This window comes from Xenopus laevis, chromosome 4L (assembly GCF_017654675.1).
Source record: "Xenopus laevis strain J_2021 chromosome 4L, Xenopus_laevis_v10.1, whole genome shotgun sequence".
Lineage (NCBI taxonomy): Eukaryota > Metazoa > Chordata > Amphibia > Anura > Pipidae > Xenopus > Xenopus laevis.
Window position 1 is genome coordinate 76114855 of NC_054377.1, and position 15588 is coordinate 76130442.

The 15588-nt window shown below is 37.3% G+C and overlaps 1 protein-coding gene across 1 annotated transcript in view; it reads right to left on the reverse strand.

The window, feature by feature from the left end:
* Positions 1-570: 570 nt before the first annotated feature.
* Positions 571-15588, reverse strand: part of tnni3k.L (TNNI3 interacting kinase L homeolog) — a 134634-nt gene continuing 119616 nt past the window's right edge. Inside the window, exons 24-25 of the mRNA XM_041590350.1 lie at positions 7724-7797; positions 571-1126 (exon numbers count right to left, since the gene is read on the reverse strand). Of these exons, the coding sequence (XP_041446284.1) occupies positions 1050-1126; positions 7724-7797 (151 nt within the window). The 3' untranslated portion in view covers positions 571-1049. The remainder of the gene's footprint in view (positions 1127-7723; positions 7798-15588) is intronic.

A 15588-nucleotide genomic window follows, 5' to 3' on the forward strand; every position in this document is an offset into this window, starting at 1 on the left:
AAGACCCGGCCTAGGGCAGCAGAATTTTAGGGGACGGCATGAAGCCCAATCACACCCACATTAGTTCAGAAGATCTGGGGTTGATCAATAGTTTTTTAAATTTCCCATGCAACAATCACCAGTGCTCCCGATCTGATGATGAAAATTTGTGCATGTTCCCAAATGAAGGGGAGGGGACAGGGTAGATGAACAGCAGTGGGCCTAGGGGTGCTCACTATGTAAATCTGGCCCTGGTCCTATGCATTCCATTGCACTTTGCCTGGTCTGAAGTGAAAGTTTGCCAGCGAGTGCGAAGCAATGCTATCGTTTATCTCCTTTGCTAGCGAAGTGACGCCTGCACCCATGAGTAAACTGCAGAAGTAATAAAATGACATCACGCTGGCGAATCATTGCCAACGTTAGTCACTTCGCCCATTAGTAAATCTGCCCCATAGAGTCAGTTTAACAAATAATTTAATTTTTTTCAAATTATTTCATTTTTCTCTGTAATAATAAATCAGTACTTTGTACTTGATCCAAACTAAGATATAATTAATCCTTATTTGAGGCAAAAAAATCCTGTTTGGTTTATTTAATGTTTACATAACTTTATTAGTAGATACTGTATAAGTTATGGAAATTCAAATGACAAAAAAGATTCTAAGCATTCTTGGATAACAGGTCCCATACCAAAAATAAAAACTTCTGGATTTCAGGTAGGCATATACTTTGAAAACACCTAGTAAATTCATGGCTGCCCATTCTGAACTCTGCATAAACTATTTTGACATACTGGTGGCAGAAATATGCTGCTGCATGGAATTTCCAGATAAAAATACTGGATGAGGGAAAGTTTGTTATTGTATCTCCATGATCTTCTTAAGGTGGTATGTGGGGGAAGGGGGATTATTGACAAAACTCTGCAGCAAATGTTTTGCTTAAAGAAAAAAGGAAGCATTATCAGGCAGAAATCCAGCTTCCTATAACCCCCGTGACTCTTGGGGGAACTTGGGTGTGCATTGATTTGCCCTTTAACATCCATATCATTTGTGCCAATGATGCTCCATCTGTCAGTTACTATCTTCAAAGCTGCTGTTCCGACAGCAGGAATTGAAACGCATTGTACTCATGGGATCGGACACGTATCCTGTAAAAAAAAACAACTTGCTGAATAAAATAGTTTTTTTTGTGCTATAACAATAAGCATGTAAACAAGTAGGTAATTATGCAAGCCACTTGGCTACTGAATTACATATTCAAGTCACTTTTAGGCATTTATATTCCCTCTTTATTATATTTGCTCACTGTGAAATGTCAACCCCAAAAAGCTCATTTACTTACGTAAGTGTTACATTTCAGCAATGTTGTAAGGTATAGCAACCAGTTCTGTATTTGCTTTTGTTATCTACCTAGAACTGCACTAGCCTGATCCAAATGAATTATTGAATGGTTGCAATTTAGCACCTATATGAATAAATAAGCACTCTATGCTGTAAGGGAATTTAAAATGTAAAATTTTTCATGACCGGTGCTGTTTCAAAGTGATTCCTAGTGCATATATATATATATATATATATATATATATATATATAAATATATATATATATATATATATATATATATATATATATATATATATATATATTGAGCCATTATTTATGTATTGTATATTAACAACATTCTTACATTACTGATATGTTTTTACCATTATACTGTACATATTAAGCATTGGGTTGAAAAGTTCAGCTCCCATACTGTTCCATGGAACAAAGACCCATTATAGTCATATAGGGTTTAATTTCCTTGCATACTGTAACTACCCTAAATGTCTCTGTTGTGCAGTTACCAAACTGTTGCTACTTGCCATAATTAGTGAGAAACACCAGAGAAATCAAATATTTGTCATAGAATCTTAAACTGGCATATGACATGCAAAAATCTCATGCTACATAGACATCACTAAGTAATGCAAATTTCAAAAGTGTCAGGTAAAATGAGAGACCTAGAATTAATTGCATGCGCTAAAAAATATGAAATAATTGGTATCATTGAGACCTGGTGGGATGAAACATGTGACTAGATTGTGAATTTAATGGTTACACCCTTTTTAGGAGGGACAGAGGGATTAAAAGGGTGGAGGAGTGTGTTTGTATGTAAAGCCTGAATTAAAACCATGCACTAAAGAAATAACAATAGCTGGCACTGGTGAGAGTGTGGAATCCCTCTTGGTAGAGATTTGGACTGGGCAAAAGGTTGCAAAGAAAATTATCATTGGTGTATGCTATAAACCACCTCGAATAAGTAACGAGTATGAAGCCCAGCTACTCTTACAAATAGAAGTTGCTTCACAACTAGGTCAGGTTATTACTAAGGGTGACTTCAGTTATTCAGACATTGACTGGGGTAATGGGGTTGCCAAGACAGAAAAAGTTAGTAGGTTTGTAAATATGCTGAATAACAACTTTTTATTCCAGCTCATTCAAGAACCTACTAGGAATAACTCTCTTTTGGAGCTTGTATTAACTAATAATACTGAATTCATCTCTAGCATTTGTGTGGATGAGCATTAAGGGAATAGTGATCATTACATGGTCTCCTTTGAGATTATGTTGCAGAGACAATTCTTTAAGGGAGTAACTAAAACACAATTCCATATGTGCAAACTTTGACAGGTAAGCTAAAATTGATATGGAAAAACGATATTGCAGCAAGCAGTAAGAAGAATCCAAAATATTTTTTAAATATGTTAATAGTAAAAAAATAAAGCAGGAAGGTATGGGACCCTTAATGAGAGGGGGGTCAGCTGGTTGATGAGAACAAAAAAAGCTGAGATTCTGAACTCACATTTTTCATCTGTCTACACAAATGAGGAGCCAGTTAATGAAGGTTTCCTTCTTAATAGTCCCAATTCTAGTAATACAACTTATGATGCATGGTTCGCACATGAGGAAATTCAAAAGAGGCTAGAACATGTTAAGATAAACAAAGGTCCGGGGCCAGATGGTATTTATCCCAGGGTACTTAGCGAGCTTAGCTCTGTGATTGCCAAACCTCTTTACTTTTCAGGATTCATTGATGTCTGCCATGGTGCCGAGAGACTGGCAAATTGCTAATGTGGTGCCGGTATTAAAAAAGGGATCCCATTCTCAGCCTCAAAACTATAGTTAGTCTGACGTTGTGGTAAGAAAGCTTTTGAAGGGTTAATAAAGGATAAGATACTGGACTTCACAGCAAATCATAATACTATGAGTTTGTGCCAGCATAGTTTTATGCGTAATAGATCTTGCCAGACCAACTTAATTTCTTTTTATGAGAAGGTGAGCAGGGACCTTGATTCTGGGATGGTAGTGGATGTGATTTACTTAGACTTTGCTAAACCATTTGATACAGTTTCACACAGAAGGTTACTGGTTAAATTAAGGAATAGTATTTGTACCTGGATATAGAACTTTCTTAAAGGAACAGTAACACCAAAAACTGAAGGTGTTTTAAAGTAATGAAAATATCATGTAGTGTTGCCGTGCACTGGTAAAACTGATCTGTTTATTTTAGAAACACTACTATATAAACAAGCTGCTGAGTAGCAATGGCGGAAATTGAAAAACGGCTATATGGCACAGGATAAATAATGGATAACAGATAGCATTATGTTCTACAGAGCTTATCTGTTATCTGCTGTGTAACTTGAGCCTTTTCTCCTTTGAATAGCTGCCCCCATGGCTACACAGCATCTTATTTATATAAACAATAGTAGTGTTTCTGAAGCAAACACAGCAGTTTTACTAGTGCAGGGCAACACTGCATTATATTTTTATTACTTTAAAACAATTAAATTATTTGATGTTACTGGTCCTTGTAGATAACACGTTGTCTAATTCTGTGCAGTGTCATTCTGTGGCTAATAAAGCAAATGAAGTTCTGTCTTGCATAAAAAAGAGCATTAACTCAAGGGATGAAAACATAATTATGCCTCTTTATAGGTCCCTGGTAAGGCCTCACCTTGAGTATGAGCAGTTTTGGACTCCAGTCCTTAAGAGGGATATAAATGAGCTGGAGAGATTGCAGAGGCGTGCAACTAAACTGGTTAGAGGGATGGAAGACTGTCAAAGTTCTGGTTGTTTTCTCTGGAAAACAAGTCACTTGCGAGGGGACATTATTATACTTTACAAGTACATTAGAGGACATTATAGACAAAAAGCAGGGGACCTTTTTACCCATAAACATGATCACCGTACCAGAGGCCACCCCTTCAGAATAGAAGAAAAGAACTTTCATTTGAAGCAGCGTAGGGGGTTCTTCACAGTCAGGACAGTGAGGTTGGGGAATGCACTGCCGGGTGATGTTGTGATGGCTGATTCTGGTAATGCTTTTAAGAGTGGCTTGGATGATTTCTTGGACAGACATAATATCAAATGCTATTGTGATACTAAACTCTGTAGTTAGTATAGATATGGGTATATAGAATTTATGTAAAGGTATGAAGGGGTGTGTGTATGGATGCTGGATTTTCATTTGGAGGGGTTGAACTTGATGGACTTTGTCTTTTTTCAACCCGATTTAACTATGTAACTATCATGGACACATAAGGATGATGGATCAGGCCCACTTGCAGGCAGATGTTTTATATGAATATAGAGCAGCTGCATGAAATCCCCTAATGGTTTAGGAAGTTTCTGCTGCTGTAGCCTATGCATCTGGGAGAATAGTTCCCCAACTGGCCCAGGGATATTATGGCCTGTCCCTGTCTATAGTTTAATATATTGGGAGGGAGCACATGGTGCCTCATCTTTGAGCTTGAGACGATTTATAGGGTATATGTTGCTGGAGAGCCTGGAGCAGAATGCACCACAAGAAACTGTGCCCTAAGGCAAATTAAGTAAATGAAATTTAAACAGGGTTGTGCACTTTTGAGTTAAAATTTTGTATGATGTAGAGAGTGATATTTTAAGACAATTTACAAATGGTTTTCATTTTTTATGAGCAGATGAAGGGAATAGTTTTGTTAAATTTCTGCTCTTTGCCTTCCCCCCTCTTTGCCTAATTCATAATGGTAACATATCTTCCCTCAGATACAGGTTAGAGTGCTGTGTAGATGTATGTATAGCCAGGGCAGTGCTTCATTCAAGTGCTATGCATTCTACATGCATGACAAAGTTAGAGTCATAATAGTTGGGGGGGGGGATTGGTGCTAAGTAGAGTTCTTTTTACCTTTACAATATTAGTAATTACGAGTAGAGATGTCGCGAACTGTTCGCCGGCGAACTTGTTCGCGCGAACATCGGGTGTTCGCGCTCGCCGGAAGTTCGCGAACGTCGCGCGACGTTCGCCATTTTGGGTTCGCCATTGTTGGCGCTTTTTTTTGCCCTCTCACCCCAGACCAGCAGGTACATGGCAGCCAATCAGGAAGCTCTCCCCTGGACCACTCCCCTTCCCTATAAAAACCGAAGCCCTGCAGCGTTTTTTCACTCTGCCTGTGTGTGCTGAAGAGATAGTGTAGGGAGAGAGCTGCTGCCTGTTAGTGATTTCAGGGACAGTTGAAAGTTTGCTGGCTAGTAATCATTTTGATACTGCTCTGTTATTGGAGGGACAGAAGTCTGCAGGGGTTTGAGGGACATTTAAGCTTAGGTAGCTTTGCTGGCTAGTAATCTACCTTCTACTGCAGTGCTCTGTATGTAGCTGCAGTGGGCAGCTGTCCTGCTTCTGATCTCATCTGCTGACTGCTGCAATAACAGTAGTCCTTGTAAGGACTGCTTTTATTTATTTTTTTGTTGTTTTACTACTACTACTACTACTACTATAAGAGCCCAGTGCTATTAGTCTAGCAGTGTTGGGGAGTGGGACTGGTGTGCTAATCTGCTGCTCCTAGTAGTTCAGCAGCACCAACTTTAATTTTTTTTTTTTAATATTCATTTTTTTTTTATTTTACTTTTTTTTATTTTACTACCGCTGTAGTAGTGTATAAGTTGACCTTTTAGGCATTATTTGCCCTGTAGGCATTATTTGCACACTGTTTTCTTCAACCCGCCATCTAGCTGTGTGACCTTGTTCACATTCTGTCTAAATATCCATAATATTACCGTCTCCAGAAAAAACACCGGAGTGACTTTTTTCAAGCAGCCATAATATATTTTACGTAATCCGTATCCACCGCTGTAGTAGTGTATACGTTGACCTTGTAGGCATTATTTGCACAGTGTTTTCTTCAACCCGCCATCTAGCTGTGTGAGCTTGTTCACATTTTGTCTAAATATTGATAATATTATCGTCTCTAGAAAAACCACTTGAGTTACTTTTTTTCAAGCAGCATTCATATATTTTACGTAATCCGTATCCACCGCTGTAGTAGTGTATACGTTGACCTTGTAGGCATTATTTGCACACTGTTTTCTTCAACCCGCCATCTAGCTGTGTGACCTTGTTCACATTCTGTCTAAATATCCATAATATTACCGTCTCCAGAAAAAACACCGGAGTGACTTTTTTCAAGCAGCCATAATATATTTTACGTAATCCGTATCCACCGCTGTAGTAGTGTATACGTTGACCTTGTAGGCATTGTTTGCCCAGTTTTTTTGGCCGCAGCCACTGAAGCACAGAGGCCAGAAAAAATATGCCATATAAATGCTGAAAATAGTAATTTTTTGCCATACGTTGACTCAACGTATATGGCAAAAAATGACTATTTTCAGCATTTATATGGCATATTTTTTCTGGCAACTGTGCTTCAGTGGCTGCGACCAAAAAAACTGGGCAAACAATGCCTACAAGGTCAACGTATGGCAAAAAATGACTATTTTCAGCATTTATATGGCATATTTTTTCTGGCAACTGTGCTTCAGTGGCTGCAACCAAAAAAACTGGGCAAACAATGTCTACAAGGTCAACGTATGGCGAAAAATGACTATTTTCAGCATTTATATGGCATATTTTTTATGGCAACTGTGCTTCAGTGGCTGCGTCCAAAAAAACTGGGCAAACAATGCCTACAAGGTCAACGTATGGCAGTTGTTTAAAGAGAACAGTAGATTACTAGCCAGCAAAGCTACCTAAGCTAAAATGTCCCTCAAATCCCTGCAGACTTCTGTCCCTCCAATACAGAGCAGTATCAAGCAGATTACTAGCCAGCAAACTTACTATCATCTGTCCCTGAAATCACTAACAGCTCTCCCCCTACACTATCTCTTCCAAGCACACACAGGCAGATTTTTCAGATACATTTTTGCCCTTGATCCCCCTCTGGCATGCCACTGTCCAGGTCGTTGCACCCTTTAAACAACTTTAAAATCATTTTTCTGGCCAGAAATGTCTTTTCTAGATGTTAAAGTTCGCCTTCCCATTGAAGTCTATGGGGTTCGCGAACCGTTCGCGAACCGCTCGCGTTTTTGCGCAAGTTCGCGAATATGTTCGCGAACTTTTTTTCCGACGTTCGCTACATCCCTAATTACGAGGAAGAGCAAGAACAAGCAAGAGGCAAAAATAACAAAAATATTTTAAGGACTAATTTATTTATTTTCAGCATCATGTTTTGCCACAATTCAGGAAAATTGGGGCAAAAATTTTATTTTTAGGTGCAATTGTGTTTTCAGCGATTTTCTATGTTTTCTAAAAAGAAAAAAAAACAGTACTAAAACTTCATCATATTAAAATCTCTTTCAGCACAGTTTTGGTGCCATGATTGGCTGTGTGTGTACCTCATTAGAAACACAGGGGCAATTTCATCATCATCATCTATACTCATACTCACCATTTTTGTCTATTGGTGGGTACTGGAAACTTTTTCTTATTTCTTCAAAGGGCAAGCCACGTGCTGAATCAGAGCTGGGAAAAACCATAGAAAAGGCAGCATAAGCAAAACATCTATTTACATTACATCTACACTTTATTTAAAAGTTACAGTAAAGACTGGAAAAAAAGCATTCACACACATTCACATTCAGCACCATTATATTTTTCAGTATTTATGAGCAAATGGTACAAATGGTAAAACGAACCCTACCAAACTAATATCAATAAGGGGGCAGAGCTGGAACATTTTGATTATGGCATCACAGCGCTAAGTCACTTCATTCAGCCATCAATGTTCTCTTCAGTCAGGGATAAAAGAAGTAAACAAGCAGAGGTGAGCTTTCACGTACTGTGATATCCAATTTAGTGCTCGAAAAAATAAAAAAAGTCCTGCTCAGATATGGAAACATTTGCAGCCCAATACACTTTAAACTATTTATTTAACGAAGCATCTGTAGCAAATGAATTGTTTTTATTTATTCTTCAACTGTCTGGAGCGCTGTTTAAAAATGTAAGAGCAGATCTATTCTCCTATCCATTGTCCTTTGCCTATAAATATTTTATCACCATGTACACTATCATGTTCTCAAGATAGAGATGCTGTGACAGTTCCCACTTGCAACCTGGCTTGCCACACAGCTCTTTCTCTGCCTTATTAGGCTTATCAGCAGTTTTCAGGTAAGGACACCCCAAAGCTTGATTCTGAAAGGCCTTCTCAGATAACAAATTGTATTCTATGCATTTCATATAAGAACTGTATCCTTTCCTAGCATTTAACCTCTACAAAACAGTATGGAAATTAGGTGGGGTGTGGGAGAAGTTCCTTTAAACATACACTACCAGATAAAGAAGGATGCTAACTTGCATGGGGTGCATAGAAGCTGTCAGGCCCAGATAACGTCTGAGTGCACATGGCAGGTAAGTAAAGTGTGTGTTTCGGAAATCAGGCTTGCTTTGCTCTATCATTATGTTTAACATAATTATGATATTTCTAACCTCAAAAGTTTACATTTTGAATAATAGGTAGGAATATAGTATAACTTTAAAAACTCATGTCCATGCTGGCTTATTTTTCAATTTCTGTATTGCGGAATATTTTCAGACATTTCTGTACAACACATAATGTACTGGTTTGGAACCTGTTATCCAGAATGCTCAGGAACTGGGGTTTTCCAGATAATCTTTCTGTAATTTGGAACACCAGACCTCAAGTCTGCTTAAAATCATGTAAACATTAAATAAACCCAATATGGTTGTTTCACCTCCATTAAGGATTAATTATATTGCTGGGATCAAGTTTAAGGCACTTTTTTATTTTTACAGAGAAAAGGAAATCATTTTTAAAAATGTGTATTATTTGATTAAAATAGAGTCTGTGGGATATTGCCTTCCCATAATACAGAGCTTTCTGGATAACAGGTTTCCCGGATAATGGTTCCCACACCTGTATATTTTAACACCCTAGCAAATTATTTTTATTCTATGAATTTTTATTCTTATTTATTTGTATTCTTACTGGCCTTTAAACTAAACTAAACATGGTAGACAGATTACAAATTACTTGATATTGTTTACTTTAAAAGTAGTAACCCATTGCAATTGCAGCTTTTGCTTTTCTTTCATTAAATTAGAAGTTCCAGTCTTAGGTCTATAACTACAGGGCTTGCGCCTTTAATTGGCCACAGACCTCCTTGCACATTTTAAAGGACAATTATAAGGCTGTACAAAAAGGCTTCAAAGCACATCACACCTCTGTACATCATATGAATAAAGCTAGAGTATAAAGTGTTAGCTTGGAAACAAGCCATGATAAAACTGTTGCAGCTTTTGCACATTTCTACTTAAATATTATATTGAATGCTATAATTTAGTAGAAGCCACCTGATAGGAACAGAGGTTAAAATGCAGGGATGAAAATGTTTTTCAGAAATATTTATTTGGCTGTTCTTTTCAACATGGATAAAATAGAGTTTTGCTAAGCGAAACCAAATGTAGAGGAGAAGAAAAATCCAGCTTTAAAGCCATTGCCCTTGTCCCTGCCTCAGTGTTTTGCAATGTCAAATGCAAGAAGAAACCTACTATACATATGAAGTTGATTTTATAAAACCAAATTCTCAGTGGCAAAAGAAATATATTCTTAGGACACATTCATCAGACCATTGACAATGCTTTGTGTTGGGATAGATACCAAGGGCTATTGACTTTAAATGCTCCATAAAGCTGATGTGACTATTGTGCTTGTGAAGCTCCTTTACATGTTTGCCTTTCCCAATATTGCTTACATTAACCTTGTGGCGCTTTTGAATGAAATATCATTAGGCATGGGCTTACTGCCCTTATATTCATTTCTAATTTTAATAAAAAGCTAGTCTAATAAACAGAACGGTTAAAAATATAAGCAGCCCCAGAAAGAGTAATTTCATAGCCACAATACTGCAGCTGCTTCTTACCACATGACATTGCAGCCTGCACAGCTACAAACACCACAATAAGGAGCTCTACAGCACAATACATAACAATGCAGTATTGCACATAATATCTGTACTGCAGCATACCAGATAGACCAAGCACCTCTATACATTTGAATTCTTCTGGAATATTTCGACTCTTGGCCAGTTCTCTTATTTTACTAAATAACAAATCCTACAATTAAATGTTAAAGTATGAGGATTTAATATTCCATTTTTGAATCTGCATGTTGGCAAATAGGCATGACTAGAAGCAACTTATATTCAGTGGTTTCAGATGCTGACTATAAAGACTTCAAGGCACTCAAGCTCTGAGCAAGGAGCACTGTGTAGCTCCAAAATATTAGGACTAATAATTTCTATATTTTAAGAGTAAATATTCCCTGGATTCATCTTTAGGTTATGAGATATGGGGATGTGCCCGATTCTGTTCAGTGAGCCTCACGTGTACATTTTTGTATATTTAATGCTGAGTCCAGGGTGAGAAAAATACTATTTACTAGTCACCTATCTGAATGCAAACATTTGGTTGTTACAGGTTACTAGACCTGGTATGAATTTTGACATACAACTTACACATTGCTTACATTGGTTAATGCTCATAATTGAGCTGATGTCTGGGCAAAGCTTTCAAGAATTTTTTTAAGTTCAACCCTAATATCTTTGAAATCTGAGATAAGCGTACAATAATTTACTGTTCAGTTCCAATTGGAAAAAAAAGTAAACGCCAATATAAAGAGAATGAGACCCGGCATAAACTATTATAATTAACATTTATTTTAACTAACCAGCTCATAAAAGTTGATTTATGAAAGTATCCATGCCATAGGAACAGTGCCCTACTCCTGGGCAAAAGCCGTATGTTTTATCAAGAGGAGTCATTACTGGAAACTGGGCCACAATCTGGCTACATGTAGCAGTATTGCCAAAATCAGAGAGCTCACATCTGGCATTCAGCAAATTGTTTGTTGTTATAATAAAGGAATACAAAGAACGTCATGCTCAACTGGCTGAATGGATAAATTGCTATTTAAAGCAGGTTTAGAAGAACACATTTTGCTGTAAAATAAACATAGAAAAATAATGTTTGTTCCCAGTCCATACTGCTTCAATACTTTTTGAAGTGATTCCTTTTAATGGTGTTAATACATTTGGTGCAGAAATGGTTATAGTTAATTGTTTTTAATTTAACATGAAATTGTACATTTATCTGGGAATGCAGTGCTATACTGCTCTTTTGCTTATCAAGGTGGAAGATTTCCTGGGGATGCTTTTATTGTGCATATTGTAGCCATGGATGTTTAGGAAACACAGACAATTTTCTTCTTTCTCATCTAAAAAAAAAGTACTGCAGGTGTAGTTACGCATAGCAGATAAAAATGATCTTAATCCTATGTATAAAAGGGAAACCACAAAAATATATTTCTCATCCCCTGCCGTAAGATTTCTTTATAAAGCACAAATGGTGTTCCTTGTCTATTATTAGCGATGAGTGAATTTTTTTTGCCACGTATGAATTTGCTGTGAATTTATGAGTTTCGCCAACGGCAAAAAGTTTTATGAAACAGTGCTAAAAATTCACCGGTGAAATGTTTCGCTGGGTAGACAAAAAAAGGCTATCTTCCCCACTCCTTCCATATTAACCACTGGGATTTGATCAAATGAGATCTTAGCACCCAGATGTTATCTGTCGGTGGTTGGATTTATTAATTGTGCCTGAGATTATAAAATAGTAATATATACACTATACATGGTTACACAGCAGCATAGTTACTTTATTTTATTTATCAAAGGTCGCATTTGTGACGTTTGTGAGGTTTTTTCAACCTCAAATAAACTCACAACTGGAATATTTGCTTATTTATGAAAAAACTTGAATGTGGTTTCAGTGGTTTTCGAGGGCAAACCACCGAAACCCCCCCCCCCGGAAATCACGAAGGTTAAAAACATCAAATGTTTTAAGGGACCGCTGCCATTGACTTCTACTTGACCTCGACAGGTTTTAGCTGAATTATTTTTGGATTCAAGCTTTTTGCAGTTTAGGGGCATAATAAATCTCGAAACATTTGAAACTACCCTCAAAAACTTGAATTTCTCAGGAAAAACGCAACTCGACCTCTAGGTGAAGTAGTAGATACCATTGTGAAATAACCAGAGGTATTGTAAAAAATCACAGATGTTTTTAAAAAGTTGACAACATGGAAGCTTTTTTTCAATTGAAAAATCAGTTGCAGCATAGTGGATAGGAGGTCTTTTACAATATTGTGCATGTGTGTCACAGTATACTGAGTGAAAAATGCATGTGATTTTGTATTCTCATTGACTGCAATGCAATACAGTGAACTTTGATACCACTTTGGGAATATTGACACAAAGCAAAACATGGATTTGCTCAACACAGTCAACAAGACTTGAAAGTAAGAAAAAAACTGGTTACTGGTAGCCCCAAAGCAGAAAAAATGTGCCACAATTTAACGCCCAGAGACAAAAGACATTTAAATATACAATCGACTAACTGACCATGCATTACATCAACACAATGCATACTAAATCATTTTTATATTGACCACCTTAGGAAGCTGAAATATATTTCCATAATGTGTTTTTCAAATTACAACACTTGCTTTAATGATTGTGCTCTAAGCATGCTACATACAAGGAGGGTGTAGTAGATCCAATTTACAGAAATATCTATTATCTGAAAAACCTCAGGTCCTGAGCATTCTGGATAACAGGTCCCATGCCTGTATAACAATCATGTGACTGTCTAGACATTAATAGATTTCATTTGTACTTACAGATAATTTCAGTTGTTTCCCTTCTTTAGAGCTCAGCTGAACATCAACTGAAACATTGATTAGAGATGTATCAAAGTGTGAAACATTAGGAAAGTACAGCAAAAAAAGCCAGCACAGAAAGTGCCAAGGGTTTTAATTATTACTTGTTTATTGGCAGAGCTGGATAGAATAGTGTAATCTGAGTGCAGTAATTTAAGAAGTTTGTAGGCTTTGTTGGGGAATGCTATTTTAAGTCTTAGTTACTGGTAATGATGAACGAATCTGTCCTGTTTCGCTTCAATGAAAATTTTTCAAAATGGTGAAAAATTCACAAAACACAATATTTTGTTGCGTATCATTTTTGCAGCAACGTGTCAATGAGTAGAGATGGGCGAATCTGAGCGGTTTTGTTTCACCAAAAACAAGGCGAAAAAATTCGCCGATCCCTATCTATGAGCATTTTTTCGTGGCACTTTGTTTCTGCTTTGGGGCTACCAATAAAAACTGGGAAGGCAAATATCACATACATTTTTCACTGAGTATACTACTACACACATGCCCTACATTGTTAGAGAACCTACTATTCATTAGGCTACAACTGCTTTTTCAATGGAAAAACTGCTCCCATGTTGTCAATTTCTTAAAACCAGTGGCGGAACTACCAGGGGAGCAGGGGATGCGATTGGGCCAGGACCCGCACCCCCTCAGGGCTCCCCGGCAGCTCGTGCACTGGCGATTCCCACCCGCGGTGGCCGATTTCCACCCAGATAATCTTGTACGGAGGGGGGCCCAGCTTCACGTCCCGCACCAGGGCCCGCCCCCCTCCAGTTACTTCACTATGTTGCCGTTTAAGCAAAAAGTACCTCCTATAGTTTATATATTACTACTAGCTTACAAGCACAGGCACAACTAATAATAATTTGTCCACCAACAGATAATATCTGGGTGCTTTGTATCCCACAATAAAATGAATAAAACATATATTTATGTGTATGTCCTTATATAGACAGTGGGACTGCTCAGATCCCTTTGGTTGATGTGGAAGGAGAAGGATAAAATTACAGATACGGTTGTTGCTCACAACTTTTTTTTGTTGCATGTCCTTTTTGTTGCATAAAGCGAAATGAGCTGCTTGGCAAATTTTTTAGGGAAGTTTTGCAAAAATCTTTGCCGCCAGCGAAACACAGACGTTTGTGGCAAATCTATACATGGCAACATTTTTCACTCATTACTAGTTACTGGTATAGGTAATAGTGCAGTTAACATACAGTATGTAGACATCAGTTTGTAGGTAGACTATTAATGTCTCTAGAAAATTCCTTTTGTCAATTTCTAAACCTGTAGTAGATGCATTTTGTAGAGCATAATTGTCAACTTAACTCGTATAAGTGTCTCTGATATCTACCCATATCGTACATACATAGGACACCTATCTGACTTGCAGAAAAGGGGATGTACACATCTGCTGTTCTCAAAACAAAGGGAAGCAGATCAAAAATGATGGAGTGAAATACACAAAAAATCCCAAATTTTCCCAGGTATATAAGGTATATAACTATGCATAATCTATGAGTGAAACCATACGTAGTGGTCCCAACTGGCACATTCGGCATTCTGATCAGTTTTTTTCAGGTGATAATCAATGTAAACGGGAAGTAACTTGCTGTGATTCACTTTGATTGCAAAATATTAGCAATATTAGCAAGCCATAACATAACAGTAAGGGGCAGATTTATTAAGGTTCGAATGGTAAATTCCAATTTTTTGTGTGGCAAAACTCACAAATTCAAATTTCAAAGCACCAACTTGAATGTAAATTGGACCATGGAAACAGTTCTAATTTGAATATTCGCCACCTAAAACCTGACAAATTAATTTACAAGTCATTGGTAGAGGTCAGTTGACCCATTTGAATATGTTAATAGACTTCCTGACATTTGAGTTTTTCGAATCGAGTTTCATTCAAATTCAACTTGAGTTTTTGAGTTTTCTGGTCAGTAACATTCATTGGAAGTTTTTTATTCAATAACATAACATTAAGGGGCCGATTCACTAAGCTCGAGTGAAGGATTCGAATGAAAAAAATTCGAATTTCGAAGTATTTTTTGGGTACTTCGACCATCGAATTGGTTAAATTCGTTCGAATACGAACGAAATCGAACGAATCGAAGTAAAAATCGTTCGACTATTCGACCATTCGATAGTCGAAGTACTTTCCCTTTAAAAAAAACTTCGACCCCCTACTTCGGCAGATAAAACCTACCGAAGTCAATGTTAGCCTATGGGGAAGGTCCCCATAGGCTTGCTAAACTTTTTTTGATCGAAGGATTTTCCTTCGATCGTTGGATTAAAATCCTTCGAATCGTTCGAACGAAAAATCCTTCGATCGAACGAACGAACGTTTAGCGCTAAATCCTTCGACTTCGATATTCGAAGTCGAAGGATTTCAATTCGAGGGTCGAATTTCGAAGTATTTTTAACTTCGAAATTCGACCCTTAGTGAATCTGCCCCTTAGGTTTTGAGTGAATTCAAATTTATTAGAGTAAAAAAAATTCACATAAATTCAAAATTCGACCTT